At 39.1% G+C, this 21447-nt stretch overlaps 1 protein-coding gene and 2 long non-coding RNA genes across 4 annotated transcripts; 1 reads left to right on the top strand and 2 right to left on the bottom strand.

The window, feature by feature from the left end:
- Positions 1 to 3642: 3642 nt before the first annotated feature.
- On the bottom strand, positions 3643 to 8469 carry LOC140340819 (probable G-protein coupled receptor 33). The gene is made up of 2 exons (XM_072426228.1): positions 8370 to 8469; positions 3643 to 5694 (listed from the first exon to the last, which is right to left on the bottom strand). The coding sequence occupies exon 2, from the start codon at positions 5686 to 5688 to the stop codon at positions 4648 to 4650; it is 1041 nt and encodes a 346-aa protein (XP_072282329.1). The 5' UTR covers positions 5689 to 5694; positions 8370 to 8469; the 3' UTR covers positions 3643 to 4647.
- LOC140340820 (uncharacterized) lies at positions 8061 to 21054 on the top strand. Of its 2 annotated transcripts, none has more exons than XR_011922741.1 (3): positions 8061 to 8167; positions 9760 to 9872; positions 20801 to 21054. It is a non-coding gene; the product is annotated as an uncharacterized lncRNA (long non-coding RNA). The 2 variants fall into 2 exon arrangements; XR_011922740.1 differs by lacking the exon at positions 8061 to 8167 and adding an exon at positions 8635 to 8758.
- Positions 15839 to 20765, bottom strand: LOC140340707 (uncharacterized). The gene is made up of 2 exons (XR_011922710.1): positions 20032 to 20765; positions 15839 to 17606 (listed from the first exon to the last, which is right to left on the bottom strand). It is a non-coding gene; the product is annotated as an uncharacterized lncRNA (long non-coding RNA).
- Positions 21055 to 21447: the final 393 nt, after the last annotated feature.

The following is a 21447-nucleotide window of genomic DNA, read 5'->3' as shown; positions in this document are numbered from 1 at the left end:
AAATTTGTTGTTTGTGTATTAGGTAGTGCCATGTCCAAGCAGGGGATGATATTAGAAAACCTGGAAGTGGGAAAATATGAATAGGGGTTCAATATTTTTAATTGTTGGGGTCCTGGAGATGGTGGGAACCCAGGGTAATTGCCCAGTGTTTCTCTTTAAGAGTACCTAAGAGTAGTAGCTTTCTATGTTTGGTCGAATCCTCATGGGAGGGTGCTAACTGACCCTGGCAGTCACATGGACTTAGCCACATGCTCTTCCATACCTGGAAGTACAGAATAGAGAGGATGCAAAGAAAAGATAAGAAAATGTTGAAAGAAGAGGAAAAAGGTACAGTGGATATCAATCTCACAACGGGAGAGAAAAGGACAGGACCATGAGCCAATTGCATGTGCCACAAGAAAATATACTGACACAGAGAATACTAAAAGAAGGAGAGAGCAGAATGGATGCCATCCTCAGTCTGACGCAGCTCCTTATCTATGCTGTCAAAAAGCTAAGGGATGGACAAAGTACACCAACACAAGTGGGGCCATCTTCTTGCAACGTGGTTTAAAAAGGGCTAAAAAACTCTGGATAGAATGGATAGACAGAATAGAATAAAGAACTCTGTTCAATGTAACTTTTGGGACTTTAGATTGGTCTTTCAATTACACATTATAAAAACTTAGGCCCACAGCTCAAGAAAGTTGAACACAGTCAATTGTCACCAATTTTAAGATGTCACCAAATTTCCCGCTGTTCATCTTGACTCCCCATTCTTTTTTGAATGTTTACTGGATAGACAAAAAATTATTTAGCAGGTAAAACAGACGCCATTAATGTATTTTCTGTTTTACCTAATTGTTACTTTTTGGAGTTATAAATGCCCCCAAACAGGGTCAAACAAGAGCTCAGGAAGCCTTAAAGGAGTTTTTCAAAGCATTAGAAGCATTAAAAGACAATTTCACCTTCTGCCCCCGCGACTCCAATCACCATCATATACCTTAGAGAAAACTGAAAGTTACATGTAATGTGCTTGTGGTTTTCAAAGAACAATGACCTAAAGGGAGACAACGGAAACAAGGCAGTACACTTTTAAGCACAAACTTGTTTTCTTACAAACTCATTTGCAAAAACGGATGTTAATTTTTAAAAAATATGAAGCAAGATATCATATTTATTTTGCACGGGAAACTGGCTTCTTGGTTTTTAAAGGTTCCTCAATTCTAGCTTCCAAAGAAATGCACATTAAAAATAAAGGAAATAATTATACCATATTGGTTGAATTAATTAGACATTTTGCAACATTTTTGAATAGATTTAACCCCTGGATAGGTTAAAACAATGCTCTGCATAGTATGGACATGATCAGATTAGTAGCCTAAAATTGCTTGCATAAAAAAGGTTAACATTGGGCCGAAAGGGTCCGTTATCATTCTTTATTATACAGTATAATAGGAAGGAATAGGTAGGAGGCAGCACCCTTCTTTTAGGCACAATGCCCAGGGTCAGCTTGCATTTACAATTGTTTTATTTCAAACTTGTACAATTTCAAAAAATTGTACCTTCTGACCATCCTATTTCAACAACCAATCCCTAGGAGCCCCACGTTGGACTTGCTTAAAAACAAGACTGACCTCCTTACACCCAATTTCGTCTTATACAACACCTCTTTGGAAATCCCCCTCTCATAATTTCCAAGAGGTCATCTCTTTGAAATCAAGAAAGGGAGATTTCCAAAGATTCATGTTCGGCATGTCTCCTGGAATCATGCCCAAGATAAAAGGACTTCCTGGAGTCATGCCCAAGAAAAAAGGACAGCTCTAATATTGAACTACATGGCTAAATTTGGCCTAATTTTCTTTTCATGGATCGCTCACTCCTTCCCACCTCCCTTTGACTGTATTTAGGGGGATTAGCCTTCCTGCCCCCCTTCAGCCCTCTTTTTTATACCCTTTCTCTTTTTCTTCCCTTTTCTGTCTTCCCTCACTTTATCCCACCTTGCATATGTTTCTTCTCCTGGTACTGATCTTCTTCTAGTCTCTGGGCCAGACATAAACTCCCTGAAGGCCCGCCGTCATTCTTCTGGGTGAACCACAGCCTCCTGGGATACATAAGTCACAAATCCCAGGAGGCTTCAAGCTGCTCCTTCTGCTCCCATCTAAGGCATGTGCCAAAGGGGCTTTCCTGGAATGTAAGACGATTTCAGGAAGATACGTCTACCCGATCCCACTTACGAGATCAAAAAACGTGAGCAGAAGCCGAAAGACAGAAGAAGATGGCAGGGCCAGTCAGGATCCCAGGAAGCTGGGACGGTACAGGATCTACTAGAATTGAGGGATTGAGACCTTTTCACAATTAAAAGTAATTGATATGATTTTTTTATGGAATTTCCACTTAAACTGATGAAGGTGTTCTTCCATTTTTATATTTTTTATATTTTATGAGAGCCACTTAACTAACTTTGAACAAAAACACAATTAGAATATATTGTATTTTGCAGCCTTGCAGCCCATTCTATCTATATTATAATATGGTTCCTAGGAGACCTTTATACATTATAATAAACTAAGTAGCTAATGGAAAAGAAAAGCAGATTAATGTAACATAACCACCAGCATTTAGATGATGCCTAGGAACTAATACCTAGGTGAGATTTCACTGTTTCACCAAACAGTGACTGAAAGGAAGCTGTGGATATTCTTGCATATGAGTAGGTTACATAAAAGTTTAACATTGACTATGCAGTTCGAGAGGGGGTAGAGAATATAACTCATCATGACTACCATCTCATATCAGTTCTGCTACAAAAAGTATTTGTTATTTAGAGATAAGCAAATTTGTTTGGGGTTGGTTGCTGAACAGTTTTGCAATTCTTGCTTTGAAGTTTTAGGTTAGTAAACTTTGTGGTGATCATCAATAAGGTCAGTGGGTGGATAAATCTAATTATTCAATTCTATTTGTAGGGATAATAACTAGGGATAATAGGAATAATAATGTTGCACTGCTACAAAAGAGGAATGTGTACCATTTCTGGACAGATTTGGTGCATTAAGTGGCCCAATCTAATTACCGTACTGCCCTAATGCAACACATTGTAGAACTTTTTTTATCTGGTAGGGACAATTTAGGTGTTTAATGGTTAGGTTGGGGTTTCTACATTGTTCTAGAACCTGGGTCTTTACTTGTTGGAACATGGGTATATAATGACTCCTATGTATTCTGGACCTCCATGAATCTCCTGCAGTGTGACCAATTTTAAATTTTCTAGTGGAAGACTCTGAAGAAGCATCTGTATGTACTGTAATGCTATGTCTGTTCGGTAATAAAGTTAGCATACCAGTCTGGCATCTTCTGAGTCTTCGGATGAACTAACTACCAAGCTTATGTGGAGGGTTATGTTATCCCAGCCAGTTAGGACTTTCGAAGACTGCAAAAAGAAGACGATGAGAAGATGTTGGCTTCCTTGAATGAGTTGTTGCATTGGCGGAGCAAAGATGAGTTCTTTTTAAGATGTTCAAACTAATCACATAATTAAACAACGAATCTCATAGTTGCTTTTATCCTATTTTATATATACTAATAATTTACATTTTACAAATGGAAAATAATCTTCTAAACTGAAAATTGAAACGTTTCTTAAATTCACACAAAAAATTAGGAAGAGCCAAATTATGTACAGTATATCAAAAACATAATACTTTTTAGGTTATTTACAAAGCTACATTACAAATCATATCTTTAAACTATAGGCTTCAACACAGGGATAACTTTCAAAGTTTTTCAATTGACCTTTAGTTTTTGGACCTTTGGCAAGTCATATATATATATATATATATATATATAACATCAGTTAAACAACTGCACAAAGTTTGTTTCTGGCACCAGGTTTAGGTAATAGCAAAAAATGAGATTAGTGTTCCTAAAACTGAACTAAAAATTATGATTTTAATGCTTACCTTTGGCCATAAAACCTCTTCTGGTATCTCCCCCCTGGATAGTTAGCCTTTATTTGTATGGGACAATGTTTCTCAACATTTTCACCATGGGAGATCCCCTTGAAAAAACTTTTAGGTCTTCAGGGCACCCCTATTATAATTACTATGTATACATACAATAGAGCGCCAGTAGTTCAGCATAGTATGGGTGGAGGTCAAGGGTCTACTTTGGTTAGATGAGTGCAGAAGACTTGAGAAGAGAGTTGGCTTCCAGAAAAGGAGAAATAAGACTTTCCCAAAACATATTAGAGGCTTACTTGGTATCTTAATAAAAATGACTGCATGCCAATTATGTAGTTGGTGGCAAGTTAAGTCAACTGATAATCAGCTATATTACTCAGTGACTATGTGTATTGAGTTCCCGGGTTTGAACACCAGTTACAATTATGAGGGTAACCTGGATTCTGTACTAAATTCACAATACTCAACAAGAGCATCTAAATCATGCCAAGGTACAGATGAGCACTTCAAACTTTCAGGTAGACAGGAGTAGATATAGGCATTATGGTAGTCAGTTCTTACCAATGAAGTGTTTAAGATATAGAAGAAACCAGGGGCTAGCTGGGCCCACAAGGCTCCTGTTATACCGATACCCTTAATGACGTTCAGTAGGGTATAAGATACCTTGGAAGTGACCCAATGAATGTCTAAGGAGCTGACAGATTTGTGTTCAAGAGCCCAATTCTTTTATTTCCTTCACAGCTGATAAGCTTGTTCTTTCCTGTTCTTTTCTGTCTTCTAGACTTCTATTTGCTGAGCTGTTGGTTTCATTGAGAACCAACTCAATGAGGGCCAGCAGAGACTTCCTGAATATGTTTCTGAAGCTTTCAACGATGAACAGGTAAAGTATTGGTGTAAAGCAGTAGTTGATGCATGTAAATAGAACTGTCAAGATTTGTAAGGACTCGAGTATTGTCTCCTGGAACTTTCCAGGCTCCACGCTCATTCCATACCATATATGATACGGGATCCAAGAGATAACGAAGGACAGAATAGCGATAAATATTATCTTATATGGTCTGGTAGACTTTGCCAGGTTTTCACTCTTTATCTTTATAAAAATTTTGAGATAACAAATTGTGATCACACTTAGCGGGATTATTAATCCCGCAAGCAAACGGAAACCAAACATAGACCATTTGACCCGTCGTTCATCCAAATTACCAAAAAGCGTGTAGTCATTGTAGCAAATGGTGATGTTATGTGTATATCTTACATTTCGAAATGCTAGGTAAGGAGCACTGAATAAAAGAGCCATTGTCCACAATGCTGCACAGATAAGAGATGCTTTGCGGGGGTTCATGTGTTTTCTGTACCAATGAGGATGAAATACCAAGCAATATCGGTCAATGCTAACTGTTGTGAGGACAAATACTCCTCCATACATACACACAGAGACTAAAGAGTTAAAAAGCTTGCACATGAACAGGCCAAAGATCCAGTGAGGCCTCGTCATAAAATACACAGCAGTAAATGGAATAATGATGGTGAAAAAAAAGTTGGTCAAAATTAGGTGAAGGAACCAGGTTGTGTTGATTGTTCTTCTCATCCTAAACCAAAGAACCCAAAGATACAATGAATTCACAATCAATCCAAAGACAAATGTTAAAAGCAAAAGAACTGATGATATCATCTTGGGAGTTGTGAAAGGTTCGTAGATGGTTTGAATTTCCATGTTGGGTGAAGTTTCATGTATTGTATTATTTTCCATTGTGTTCTGAAAGAAAATTATAAGCAACCAGTATTAGGCAGAACCTCAAGTCCAATATTTTATTTCTTTATTTATAAAGTGGTGGTGACCAGTTTGATCAAGAACAAACTGTCCAGATCTGGCACCAAAGACCACAAACATAATATGGACTCTGCCCACAAAAGGTCTCAGGAGCCCATTGTACTTTTGACACATCCGCACCAATTTTTTCACGTTGGCTTGGTGTTATAGGGGATAAAAAAGGTAAAAACGTACATGTATTGTGGGCATATATTGCTTTCTCTTACTATATACTTTACATTGCTCCCTACCATAGTCATATGTCATTAACAAAGGTCAATTTTCAGGGTAAGCCGTTTAACCTAACTGCATGTTTTTTGGAAGAGGAGAACATTCAACCGGCTTGCAGATAGTGCCCTGGCCGAGACTTGAACCTGGGGCATACCACTGCAAGGGTTTAAGTGCTACTAAGCCAACTACAAATTATTTATAAAGCACTGAATGTGACATTTAGTACATATTCTTTGCTGGAGAATCAATACCTGCCATTGAAACATGTGGACCTGGAAGATTCGCCACCAATGTTCGGTCAATATCAGATTAATGAGCCTGAGCTACCTGCTTATTTTGATGGCATTACAGTTAGAGTCAATTTTTTATTTGCAAGTTTGCAAGCAATGTTGGAATGAGAACAGCAAATTCTAAACTTCCCTAAAAGGCATATGGGTTGATAGTGATAAAAGTACTGAGACTAAGAAACCAAGATATCATCTGTACTAAGCCAGTGGAAATCCAACTGCTGACAACATTTACTTTACATAAAATTCATTAGATAGATGAGAAAATTACCACGAGATGAAATATTGGACACAGTTAAAGCTGAACTTAAAGCAGATAGAAACAACTTGCATTATTACTTCATTATATGTATTGTGCAACTGTTAGCACCTAAAGCAGTCTACTGCAGTCCCTTTTAGGGATGAGCGACATTGCCTCTGGCATTCTCGTGGAAATTTCCACGAGTTTCGGCTAACCGATTTCTCGAGACCATCGGAAGAGGAAATTTAAAAGGAGGATTCTCAGAGCTGCATTTAGCCCTGGGAATCCCCCTGTTTGCGATCCCCGGGGCACTAGAGGTTTATTAAGCTCTAGCGCCCTCGGGGATCACACACTCGCACGCTGCAATCATTGAGAAGATGCCCGGCAAAGGAGAACCTCCTGACATTGTAATATAAGTATCTCTTACAAAAGGTACATTTGTTACAGATACAGTTTTAGAAAGTGAGAAGAAGAAGCAGTACATTAAGCCATCCAGTTCACATGTTGGCATCAAGAAATGATGACAAAGTCAAAAAGATGAGTTCACCATTGTGCTGCTTTTGCTATCACTGTCCAGTACTGTTGGTGAAATATGCTTTAGTTTACTTTTTAGTCTGTTTAGCTGAACTGCACTTAGAATATGCAGATCTAAATGGAAGTTTACCTTTGTCATATCATAAGGACAGGAAACATAGGTACTTTTTAAATAATAAAACCTCAAAAAACAATAGGAACCTTGGGGCAGCTTTAACCATTGCTCGCAATTATTGGAGTTTCGCTGTATATCCTGTTCCTATATCTGCCCGGAGATTGGTTTTAGTGAAAAGCAAATTTGAAAGCCACAAAGTAGATCAAGAGAAAGCTGAAATCACAAGCAGGTTATGATTTTCAGCCTTGGCCATATCTTTTCCAGCTTCCGGGTTTTTCAGGTCATTCATGAAATGAAATCACAGTTCTTTTAATCGGGAAGGCTCAGCCTCAAATGTGGGCATTGATATGCCCACCTGTTCTTCATAAGCCATGCGCAGCACCATTTCAACCCCTCCAATGGCCATAATCCGACCAAAGACCCAGTGATCATGGCACTGGGTAAAAAATACGATAGATAATGAAATCAGAAATGTTTTATTCGATAGTTTAATTTGCCTGTTGTTAATGGGGGGGGGGGGGACATGAAAGGCAAAATATATGCAGATAAAAATTCAGCTTGGTCCACTGTTGTCACAAAAAGCAAACGCAACCTATGGTGTTCCTACAAACATAAAGTGGCTACACAGAGGCTGCAGAAGTTTAGAAGAACTGAGATGTAACACAAGGTAAAAAGAAAAGTCTGTAGTAACTTTACATTGCAATGCAAAGTTAAACTCTAGGCAAAAGATTTACCCCTGAAGCAGGTACCCCTCCCCACTGCACTTTTGCACTGCAAATTTGCAATTTTGTCTAGGGTTACTAAGAGTGAAGTACAAACGTATCTCACCCTGCAGCCAGCAGCATTCTCCTGCACTTCCCATAGCTCCAGATTGTGGGTGGGGTTTCTGTGCCATCCCAAGACAATAAAGGGGTAATAGATCTATTGGCAGCACATTGAGGTTTCAATAAGACTGGGACTGGTCTAGTAAAGAGGAGAAGACTGGCAGATGGTGTGGGAGCAAAGGATAAGGTAAGTTTTTCTCCTAAACTATCTACCCCTATATGGGTTATTTGCAGTGGTAAGGGGTACCTACCTGAAGATAAGATGTACACCCATTTTAATACTACTGTTTCCTATCAGCCTATTGTACAGCATTGTGTACATCAGATTACAAAATGCAAAGAATAGCATGAAAAATAAAACAAGCACAATATTTACAAAATTAACCTACCAGTAGCCTTCTGGGCCTTCGTATTTCCTGGCAAGATGCTGGTATCTAAGTCAGATCTTCTACATGCAGAAGGAAACTGTGGATATGCTATGCAGTGGAGGGTTTTACATCAAATTTTGAAGAGAGGGCTGGGCAGGGGAAGTGTTATCTATGTTTGAGACTGTCACTTCCTAATATGCCTTTCAATAGAATCTTCTTATTTAGAAGGTGTAGGTTGATAGTTATAATAATGAAGAAGAATAAAGAGAATCTAGAAGTGTGCTGAGTTATTCTCTGGGCACTGTAGCTGGAAGACATTGTAGTTCCGCTGGTTAGTGGCCTCTCTATGGGGTCTGTCTGTTCTCTTCATGTTCACTGGGCAGTGTATCTCTTGATCAGTGGCAGGACAGGTATGTAAATCTCAAGAATACTTTTTTATTACTTCATAGCGCCCAATGGGAGACAATGTGGCTCATTTGGTGTTCCCTCTATGCTAATTGGGCACTGTAACTCTTGAAGATTGACAGGTATTTAAATCTCTTCTTTTCTCTACCTTTTAGTGCCCAATTGGAGGCATAGTGGCTCAGTTGATAGGTTATTCAGTGGTCAGCACTCGTCTTGCAGTACTTAAAGTTCCCAAGGTAAAGCTCCATCAGGACACTATAAACATGGAGTCTGTGTGTTCTCTCTATGTTTACTGGGCACGGTAGCTCCTGAAGGTCAGTAGTGTGGGCAGTCAGACAGGTGCATGTATCTCTTCATAGCAGGAAAACCTACTATTCCACTTCATGCCCAATGGAAGGCATGGTGGCTTAGTTGGTTGGTAGTCCATTAATTCTGTTTGTTTCCTCTATGATCACTGGGCACCACAGCTCTTGAACATTAGTGGCAGGACCATTTGGACAGGTATGTATGTCTCTTTTTTTTAGAAAACTTTTTTTATTACTTCATTTGATTAGTGGCTCAGTGGTTAGAACTTTTGCCTTGCAGTACTTAGGGGTTCTGAATGAAATCTCCATCAGAACACTATCTCCATACAGTCTGTGTTCTCTCTCCATGTCTGCTGGACGCTGTAGCACTTGAAGATCAGTGGTGCAACCATTCGGACAGGTATGTATAATATATCTATTTTTTTGCAAGAAAACTTTTTTTTTCTACTTTATAATGCCTGACGGGGGTGCATTTGGCTGGTTTGAGATTTTTAGGGGCTCTAAATTACATCTCAGTCGGGACTATCTAAATGAAGTCTGTGTGTTCTCTTTATGTTTTATGGGCACTGCACTTTTTGAAGGTCAGTAGTGTGACCAGTTGGACATGTACATGTACAATACATCTCTTCTTTGCAAGATATTTTTTTTTATTTAATAGTGCCTGTCACGGTGGCCCAGTGGCTAACACTATGTCCTTGCAGGACTAAGGATTCAACTCTCAGTCAGGAAGATGTCTCCATTGAACTTGCATGCTCTCTCCAAGTTCCCTGGGCACCATGGCTCTTGAAGGTCAATGACACGATGGGTCAGACAGGTGAGCATATCTGTCTGCTTTCCCTAAAATTTTTCCCTTTTCCTACTTTATAATTGGTAACACTAATACTAAATTTCTCTGCTCCAACACACATTAATGCATCATTTTATAAATGTGTAAATTATAAAAAATAATTTTCATTAATGTATACCTGTCAGGTAGAAGGCATGGTGGCTAAGTACCATGGTGGCTTACTGGCATAGTGGCTCAGTGGCTAGAACTCTTCCTTAGCTGTATTTTGACCAGGGTCATGTATAAATCAGAACACTATATCCATGGAATTTGAATGTTCTTCCCATGATTGTGTGGGTTTCCTTCTAAAAACATACTGGAGAGTTATTTGGCTTACCCCTATATTTGGTGGACTATGGCGGGGATATTCGAGTATAACCTTCCCTGGGAGGCTGGTAAAATGCATGAATTTGCAGAGGGAACAAAGCAATGGCCTCATCAATTGGATGTTACAATAAGAAGTAGTTGTGCTGTAGTTCACAGATTGTATCATAGGCAGAGAGAGCAACACTGAAGATTACAAAGAAATGTTCAACCTGGATTTCAATTAATATAAAAAAACTTTCACTGATGAATGTAATAGACCAAAAGGAAGCAATGAAGGGAAACTTAGATGTGTAACATTTCAAGTTATTTCTTTCAAATTTGAGTCATTTCCATCAGTAAAAAATGCACAGATGGCCAATTTTGTGCTTAAAAATAGCCGTGTGTTTGTTTGCATATAGCCACTTGTTGGTACTTCCTCTATATAATAATAGAGGAATCAATAACTGAATAACTTAATGTATAAAAATGAAATTAAGAGGAAATAAACATACTTTCATGAAGTTCTCTCTTTCTGGTAAGACAATGGTGACTCAAGCCGTTGTCCTTTGTGTGTTCCCAAATAGTGAAGGAAGTGTGATGTCATTAGGCATCGTTACCAAATTAGAAGTTTCATACTGAGTGTTCACTTCAGACGAAGCGTAAAAATCTTAAAGCCAGACTCCAGAAATTAAAAAAAAAATCCCTTGCATGGGTGACACTGCCAGGGCTAAATCCTTTATTAGTTCAGGAAGAGAGGTGATTGTATAAAGAACAAGTTTACTTGTTTTTTCTTTCTGCAGGCTCCTCTTCCATGCAACTGGCTCCCGGCATCCTCTCCCATAAGCTGCTCTGTTCTTGTGGTTGCAGGACCAATAGCCATTCCCTATAATGCATCCCTGGCTTTATATTCTGCACTTGCCTCTGCTAGACTCATATGTACTACGTTATCTCTGGGCTCCTGGTCCTTTGTCAGTCTTTCCCCAAATGCCATGTTTTGCACACAAATGTGCTGGGGGCAACCTGGGATGGAATAACTAGCCTTTAGTGATGGCTAGACCAGGACCCCCATCAGAAACCTCTGAGCCCCATGCTAGTTAAGCTTCCTAGACCCCCCTTCCCATCTCTAAAAGTCTCTGCATTGCAAAAGTCAAGCTCTTTTGATCATGGCTCATACAGACGCACCCCTTGTCCTTCCCTGATGTGAGCCCTAACTAAAGAAAAGGAGTCCAGATTTAGACTGGAGACCAGCATTGTGAGTACTGGAGCTGAACCAGGGTTCTACAGTTACCAAATCAACTTCAGATAACACTGCTTCAAATAGTAAAATATAAATGTAAATGTATTAATGAATAGAATGCTGCATTTATTTATTTATTCTTAAAGGATTAAATCTGAACTGTACTCCCCCAGCCACGCTCTTCACTCCACCATGACCTACAACTGACTTTCTCACTCATAACCTCATCAGACCCTCGGCTACAAGACTTCTCTAGAGCTGCCCCGACTCTCTGGAATGATCTTCCTCATCCTATCTGGCTTGTTCCTACTTTCTGCTCATTTATAGAGCGCTTAAAACCCTTTTTTTCAGACTTGCCTACCCATCTTCTTCTGTCTTATGAATCCATCACTACTTCAAATCTCCCCTCCTATTGTGAGTTAATTCCCCCACCTACTAGAGTGTGAGCTCTTTGGGGCAGGGTCCTCTCCTCCCGTGTCACTGTCTGTATCCGTCTGTCATTTGCAACCCCTTTTTAATGTACAGTGCTGCGTAATATGTTGGCGCTATATAAATCCTGTTAAAACTAATATTATTAATAACTGCAGGCAAATATACAAAAAAATCTAGTGTTGTATCCTAGAGCACTACGATTCGCTCAGATAGCATGGCATAGAGATACTTCATTTCAGTTTGATTAAATTCTTGAATTTAAAACGAGGCGGTAAAACATAACAATTAATGTTGACCTTGCATGTCCTCTCCTTACGCACTCATTGATATAGAATACAGCGCTCATGTAGTCTACAGTTTGCATAGGTTAATGTGTACCTTAATGTCCTAGGATCTTTTTTCCCCATTGGTTTAGTTTGTGATGACCGGCCCTCCAAAGCCCATTTTCTTGCCAGTCTAGGGCCAATCTTACTTTGACCCTCCCGCCAGTGTCATCATGCACAGAACCATTGGTCACAGCATCACGATGGGTTGTGGGTACTGGAAGGCTTGTCAACCCACGTCCAATGCTGGGGAGAAAAAGACCACTGATTGTTAAGTGTCCACTGGTCAAAGTGAATATCACCCCGGATCCTTTATCAGCTGGGTGAACAATTTTAATTCTCTGCCCATATTAAAGTTATAATCTGTATTTGTATGTAAATATATATATATATTTGATATACATAGATACATTTGAATATGAATGACCTTGTTTCCATTACAGGTCTGTGCTAAGTCACAGCATTGGGAACCATTTTTGCACATAGCTGTGACTGACTACAGTGCTGTCCTCAAAGGAAATATAATTACACTTTAAAAAAATGACCCTAAACCATTATATTTTCATGTACCCAATATATATATATTGTATTTGCTACTGTGGTTATCAAATAAACAAAAGATAGAGAACATTTGCTCGTATGTCCTTAAACGCAGACCTTTAAATAGTACATTGTACATAGAGTTCTTTGTGCTAAAGATAAAAATATATACCGTGAGAAACAGAGTTGCTGGGAAGGGTGTGAAATTGTGCTCTGCCTAAACTTTGTCATGCATGCAAACTTTTAGTGTAAATACATAAAATATGAGGGCTTGTCTCTAAAAGGCTAAATCCTTATTATATCGGAGTAGCTAAAACCCAAACCATCAGCAGTTAGAAGATATCTGTGCTGGAGGATAATTTAATTTAAAAGTAGTTCCTGCAACAAAGGTTAATGTTGCTCTCTCTCTCCTCGTGTAGGGTGACTGGTCTTGAATCTGCCCTCTTGTCTGCAATAAACTTGTAATAGAGAGACCCGCTGGGTCCCTTTCACAGCTCTGTTATGTGCACAGGCTTAGGTAAAGCTTAGTGATGGGCAAACTTGCTCAGGTTTGGATTGATGCATGTTCAGTAAATGTTCTGTAACAATTGCCAACCCATCTGCTGTGATTTCACATTGACAATCATTGGCAGTATATTCCTATTTTATTACAAGAAAGTACTTTTGCTAGCCTTAGATATTGCAGCTTGGCATTGCATGCTGGTATTAGGTCTATGATCTACCAGAACCCCTAGATCCTCCTTCTGATTCTCTCAAATGTATTCCCCCTAGGCAGTATGAAGCATGCATGATGCCCCCACGTGCATAATTTTACATTTATCTATATTAAATGTCATTTGCCACTTGGCTGCCCAATCAAACAGTACATCCAGGTCTGCTTGTAGATTATAGACATCNTGTATGGAGNTAATTCCATTACATAGTTTGGTGTCATCTGCAAACACAGAAATGGTACTTTTAATCCCAAACTCTATATCATTTATAAAGATGTTAAACAGTAAAGGTCCCAACACTGAACACTGGGGTATACCACTAATAACCTTAGACCATTCAGAGTATGAATCATTAAGACCTGGATGCAGTCTTTAAGCCAGTTCTCTACCCATTTACAGATTGACCTATTGACCCTACCTTGCATATTAACCCGTCTGTGGGGTACAGTGACAAATGCTTTAGCAAAGTCCAAGTACACTATATCAACTGCTACTCCACTGTCTACCTGTTCACTTACTTCCCCATAAAAAGAGAGTAAATTTGTTTGAAAACTTTGCGAAGTTGTCAAGTTAATGTTTGCTACTTTTTAATGTTATTGTAATGCGCCTGGGCACACAAACCACAGCCAACTCCAAATGTCCTTTTATCGAGTTTTATTGTAGTCATAAAACAAGACAGGGTATTTCACAGAAATCAAGTCCGAAGTGTAGTACAGGAGGGTAAGACAAAGGCAGGTCAGGAACAATCCGAGGTTAGGGCAGGCAGCAGGCAAGAGAGGTCACAAACAATCCGAGGTCAGGACAGGCAGAGTTCAGACAAGAGTCAGGTATCAGACCAGGTCGCTATTATAATGACAATTAGAGAAATGTTAACTAACACAAAGAACGCACCCAAGCAAACTGTGTACACAGAGGCTTTTAGCAGGCAATGGTGGTCAGGACAGGTTCTCCTTAAATGGCCAGAGTGACCAATGACCTCGCACCACCTGGCGCCATTTGATTGGAGAGTAACTGAATCCCCTGCGGGATTGGCCGCAGGGAATTCAAACTAACTATGTACCGCCCCGCGGCGAGGCAGCCGAGAGCCACGCCCTCGGGGGGTACAAGAGGCACGCGTGGTAGCACGCGCACCTCTTCCCACAGCATCCCTGGGACGTGCACTACTTTGCACATCCAAAGGAGTGCTGAGAACAGGACTTTCTGTAACATGTCCATAGAGATGCAAGGGATGCCGTCTGGCTGAACAGTAGTTTGGCCAGGACGGATCCCTCCGCCTGCAGAGAGAGACACGCTGCGAGCAGTGCAGCAGCCTCGGCCATGCTGCCTGCTGCAGCGGCGTCTCCCTCTGCGGCTGGGATCCCCAGGGACCCTGCGGGCTCGCAGGACAGGTAAGTTCCTTACAGTTATTATAAATTTGGCCAACGTTGGACACTTCAATTGCAAAGACACTTGGTCCTTTTCTTTCTAGCCTTTGCGTGAAATATTTTAATAAAATTTTCTGTGCCGCTGCCTACATAGGACATCTTTGCCATGATTTTCAAGTCTTCCATTGTCAAATAACTTTTAATAAAAGAAATTCAGAAAAACTTGACTTGCAATAACTAGAATATTTCCATTCCATTTTCAATGAAAATGCATTCTGTAACTTATATGATAAGGTTTCCAGTGGTGTGGGACACAAAGATAATCTTGTTTGACTTACTTGATCTTTAATAAAGTAGAAGTACTCAAGGCTGGGATAGACATGATGGAAATTACGGACACTAAGAACATGGGATCAGCACTATGGACAGTGTACATCATTGTGCTTCTAAGGATTTGATTCAAGCCCTTACTGAAGGTCTCGCAAGACTTCATATACAACTCTATGCCTATGCATCTATCTTGAGGAAAGATCAAGATAACCAACAAACCTGGATCTCTCCTGCTGAGTCTGATTTACTGCATTAAGCCTCCTTGGTATGGAGTCAGTATGGCACATATTGACTTTTGACAATGTTTACCCTTTCTGCTATTCAAAAAGCACTCCAAATCTGTCAGATTGTGAGGGAATCTCTTGTGAACAGCCCCTTCAGGTCACCCCTCAGATTGGGGTGACCTGAAGATTCTATTGGATTTAGGTCTGAGGTCTGGCTAGGCCATTCCAAAACTTTATTTTATTCTGATGAAACCATTATTTTGTGGATTTGGATGTATGCTCAGGGTCACAGTGTTGTGTTGAAAGTAAAATTTCAATGTAGTGGCCTAGTACTCAAAGACTGGAAGAAGGTTATAGCATTTCATTATTGGTGCCAAGGACAACATCAAATCTGAATTGAATTGCTATGACCTTCTTGAAGTCCTTTGATTATCTCGTGGGTACACTGACAATATATATAGGACATTATTTACGCCAAACACATCAACAAATTATTATTTTATTATTGTTATGATCAAAGAGTAAGTAATCCACCAAAACTTTAATTAACACCCAACAAAAAGAGCATGCATGGAAACCAAATAATAATCACAACCTTGGCTAACAAAGTAGCAACATTGCCCCACTACAAAAACTCACCCATATACTAAAGAATATGGTGAGAATCAATCAATCCAATGAATTAGGAATGAAAAAACTTAATAAACTTATAAAAATAAATAATCAAAGAATAAAGAATAATAATCAAAGAATAAAGTGAACTTCCATGAGATGTTGGGTCCTCAGTGTTCCAATAATATTTTGGGAAGGACCAAGACATAAGTGCAGAAGTCATTAATAAGATAATTATATATTTCATGTAATAAGGGGACCTTCTTAAAGTCTTAAAGACCTTTTAAAGTGGAACCAGCGATTCAGACAGGTGGGTAATGCAGAAAGGGACAGGTGATGTGCTGAAATAATGGCTGATCTCTGACAAGCTGTCAGAATTTGCTGAGCTGCACGTGTGTTGGTTGCCAGAAATGAATAAATTCATGAGTGTCTGCACAGGAGTTACATTTTCCCGGCACACCAATCAAGATGACCAAAGAATGAGGATCGGCACTGACCAGAAGAAGATGCCAGCACGCTGCAACAGAGTATCACGAGTTTAGTTCCATTTTGGGCTTCATAGAAAACTAAATTTCATCTATCCAGCTCTATAAACAACCAACTTGCAAAGCAGGCAAGATTAGTCCAGATTTTAATTACTTGTAGTTACGGGTCCCTGTTCCATTTGAAAAGCATAAATGGAAGAGGAATCAGGGGCAGTGCAACAAATACGACACTGTACAGTTTTCTTGAATTCCTTGCTAAAGGTCTCAACAATGAAAAGGTAAAGTAGTGGTGTGAAACAGCAGTTAACACAAGTAAAGCATGTTGTAAGCATGATCAATATCTGTAGAACGTCCTCATGAAATCTTTCTTTTGCCACTATCATTCCATTCCGTAAATGGTAGTGCAGCCAGCAGATGAAGAAGGAAGCTATGACAAGGCCTATTAAGGTATATGGCTTGTTGGACTTGGCCATTTGCTTAAATTTTAGATTGAAGGCAATCCTGAGATAGCAAAAAACCATAACCGAAAATGGAAGGAGAAAACTCATAAAGAGGTGGAAGAAATACAGGGCCCACTCAGTGGATCGTTCAAGCTTCCGAAGTTTTCCTTCATCCCAATAGATAGTGAACTCTGCACAGCATACAGTGAAGTTTTTGTCTTGTTGGATGTTACAAAGCACAAGATATGGAGAGCTGCATAAGATGGACAAACCCCACAGTGACAAGCAAACTATATAAACACGGTGTGGCGTTACATTTTTTCGGTGCCAGATTGGGTGAAACACTAAGATAAAACGTTCAATGCTTATGGCCATAAGGAAGAAGACGGCCGTGTGGGTGCACATTTCTATCAATGTATTGTTTATCTTACACATGAAGGATCCAAAGGTCCACTGAGGATTTCTTAGGACATAAACTGCTATAATAGGCATGGTCAAGGTAAAAATAAGATTGGTGATGATAAGGTGGAAGAACCAAGTTGTATTGATGCTCTGCTCCATTCTGAACCTGAGGACCCAGATGTAAAGAAAATTCATAATAAGTCCAAAGATGGAAGTAACAATCAAGATGAAAGCTGATAATAATTTTTGGGTCGTGACTTCTGGGTAAGATATTTCATAAGATACGTTCACATGCAGGTCTGTCATGATGTAATCTGCATAAAAATAATGTGTTAGAGATGATTTGGAAAGCTAAAAGGGTAAAAGTCTAGTATCAATGCTCCCTCCCGGTGCAATTCCATCCACCATTCCCCAATTTTAACTAGTAATCCACCAGTGGTCCAGACACACTTCCAATCGTTATTTTGATACCATCATACAGTCATTGGAGTCTTTGGGACCCTATGAGGTTCCCTTTGATTAACCCAATAAGGAGTGTACACCCAAAAAAAAACCTTCCAACCATGATGTCCAGAAGAAGGAGCACTAAAGACCCAACATGTAACCTAAAGATGTATTCAAGTCAGTGTTAAGCTGTGTACAAATGCTGGGTTTCTTCTTTCCAATGAGCAAATTAGCTAGAGGGAGGTAGAAGGTAAAGTTTAGTAAAAGATTGTCAAATTTCTTTTTTTAACTTTGTGACTCAGCTACAAGTATGTTGAACTCACAAAATGTTAAATATTTAGGAATAAACTATCTACACCAGTGTTTACTATTCTGAGCTCCTCCAGAGGCTGCTAGGGGGTCCTTGAGCAATGAGCAGTTTGTGCCTTTCAGGATACCAATGATGGTTTTGGCTATCTGCATTGGTGATATTCTTCAGTATGGCCAATAATGTAAGAGGCATTCTTTTCACTGACCACCACACAAATGTACTGTGAGCTGTAGTTATAGCAATTATAGGAGGGGTTCCCTAAAGTTATTTTAAGGGTTCTCATGTGTTAAAAAGGTTGAGAAAGGCTGATCTAGGAAATGTTGTGTTTTTGACCAGAAGGACTGTGTTCAGGGAATTCCTCTACATGGTTAGTTCTGCTAAATTACTGGAACTGTTGAGAATCTTGAGGTCTTGAGGTCACAGTATATAGTGTTACATAGGATGAAACCTCTCTCAAGCCTCCATTCCACCATCTGTCCCAAATGGGGACATTAACCTTCCGTGTTTATGCTTGTAATGATAGAAGCACAGAAAAAGATGGAAAATCCAAAAAGTATCACAAGAACAGGATTTTTCCATTGGGAACATTGGTCATGGTGAGATATCTCTTAAGGATGATAATTATTCTAACTTCTTGTGTCTTAAGGATAGGAGGTGAAGGGAAATCTTTCAATAATATTCCACCAAAGGTTAATATTCCCCACTCTTCTGTACAAAAGTACCAATACTGGCATAGCTAGGAACTGGAGGCACATACACCTAAATATTAAATATTCAGAAGCTCAGCCAGGTACCTAGAATCTTTAAAGATAGAAGTCAGCAAAGGCAGCCTCCATATTAATTCTATATGGGCATTCCTTAAAAGAGGAACCTCTCAAAAGCTACATATCTTTGTGGAAACCTCAAATGTAAGCCGGCATCTGCAGCAACTCAGTGTGATTCAATTTTAAAGAGGAACTGTACTCTTTGGTGGGTGGTGAGCTTCCATCATAATTAGCAAGTATGCACAACATACGTGCCGGTAATGGCACATATTACCAGTGTGCAACCGCCCTGCAGTAATGACAAGGCCAAGACCTCCTGCATCCTTAGAAGTAGCCATCTTCACCGTTGGATCCATGGTGGACTTCTGAGAGGACAATTATTTGCTTTGTCCATTGAGTGGCTACTGATGATGTAAGGAGTTACACTGTCTGTGGGGGCTTGATGAGCTGAGCGCTACAATACATGGTACATGTGCCATACATGAAAGCCGTACTAAACGGCTAGTACAAAAAGCCACCAGGAGCCAGGGATTTATTTTCTTGACAAGAGAGACATTGCACTGGCTCTACCTCCTGGTGACTTTTTGTTTTGTGGATTTAGATCAACTTTCAATGCAACTCTGTAATTGGGGAATGTCCGCTCATACCTTAATCTTCTCACACAGTACAGGTAGTCCCAGAGTTGGGGACATCTGACATACAGAAAACTTCTAGATACGAACGAATGGGGCTTCCTGTGCAAGACGGAGGTTTGATGGGGGAAGGGGGGCAGTTTGCATGACTTGCAGAAGAAATCTTTTGCTAAACACAGCTGAAGTTGTGGGTGATCTTGGAGGGGTGAGCTCTTTCTGTAGCCTCCTGTAACTTCTTAATGACCAAGACAAACCCTGCAGCTGTTTCTCTTTTGTGCATATCAATGCACAGCTTGTTCTAGAAGGTATTGAATGTCTAGGCCCACAAAGTGTCTTTTTTTTTTGCTTTGTTTGTGAATAACTTACAGTGAGGATTTTATACATTAACTGACACCATGCTGCCTAATATGTTGAGTCAAACCTCTGTCCTAAATGCATTTATTAAAATAATGTACCTGTTCCAACTTACATACAAAATCAACTTAGGAACAAACCTACAGTCCCTATCCCATATGTAACCTGGGGACTACATGTGATGCAGTTCCCCAACAAATCTACTTTCATTACAAATTATAAAGAAAAAACATACCTTGTTCCTTCGAGCGTCTATACAAGCCGATGCCGTTTTGGTAACCTGTCAAAGTATCTCACCACAGATAACAACACTTCTGTGTGTCATACTACATAAATAGCAGTTTGCAGGAAAAAACAGCAAGCAAACCTCCTTTTACTATCTAGCTATTTACATTCATTTGGTGCTTCTGGTTTCTATGTTTTCTAATAGCAGATACAAGTGGTTTTTACAACACAATACCACAAAAATATTGTGGGCACCTTATCTGTTATTATAAATTATACATAATAACACATAATAAACTGTACATATTAAATGATATATATAATACATTGAAGAAGGGTTTATTCTATTTAAAATGAAAATAAAATTATCTGCAAAGCGTAGTAAAGATATTGAGTTTTGAATGGATTTTGGACACATTCTTGTTATAATATACGGAAAAGGAATGGAAAACAAAAGGAATGGAATGGAAACAATATATGTATATATATAATATGCCATTAAAAAGAGTAATCAGCAAAAAGAGAAGGAGAAGGAAGTGGGTAATTAGGGCTGATTAGGGTTGACAGACAGTTAAATAATAAATATGTGATGCTAAATAAAAAATATTTAACTTTCAAGATTTCATTAGGGGCCATGTGGTTAAAAACTTTCAAGGCTTTTACTCACATTTAGTAAGTTGTGTTATAGCCTCTGTTTTTTCTTTAATGTTCTTTTTAATGATTTATTTATTGTTTTATTTTTTGCTTTTTATTAACATTTCTTAATGTGTTCCTCTTAGCTCATAACGAAACAGCGACTTCAAGGTTTGGAACCTTTTTACTGTTTGAAAACCACAAAGGGGATTTCAACGACTATCTTTTGAACTGAAAATGCATCTCTTCTTGATCATTTTTTCATAATGTATTTTGTGTCCATCTTTTGGTAATTATGTTAATAAATAAGCTTAATTTGAAAATGTATGTACCCAATTCAAAAGTTAAGACAAGAATGTGGTCATTGCTGTCAGGAAATGTCTATTAAGGCAATATGGTTTATTATTATTATCATTATTAATAATAATAATAATAATAATAATAATAATAATATAAATAATAATAATAATTAGGGCACCCTGTGCTTGCATGCATTGTGTTGTTCTGTGGCTATAATAGTCAATCAGAACCTGTTCTAATGTTCCCTACAATTGGTTTCCAGGGAACAAGCTTGGCCTTTCGCCATTGCTAAAATTGCTAACTCACTGCACACTGTGAGCTTTCAATGGTGTGCAGTAAGCCAGATAGCTCCTGCCTTATTTCCCAATCTGACTGTCCCTGGCCAGCCTCTTTGATTCATTGAATTGCTATTTAATCACAGTAGGTCAACATCATATGTAGGCATCACCAAAGCTTCTTGTGAGGCCCGTTCTTGCCAATCTTGTATTAGAAA

The sequence above is a fragment of the Pyxicephalus adspersus genome, chromosome 11, assembly GCF_032062135.1.
Source record: "Pyxicephalus adspersus chromosome 11, UCB_Pads_2.0, whole genome shotgun sequence".
Lineage (NCBI taxonomy): Eukaryota > Metazoa > Chordata > Amphibia > Anura > Pyxicephalidae > Pyxicephalus > Pyxicephalus adspersus.
The sequence above is the reverse complement of the archived record's forward strand: the minus strand, read 5'-3'. Positions and strand labels throughout refer to the sequence as shown.

What these genes read in the sequence shown, in the direction of transcription:
- LOC140340819 (XM_072426228.1), bottom strand. Translation starts at nt 5,688, where the DNA reads ATGGAAAATAATACAATACATGAAACTTCACCCAACATGGAAATTCAA.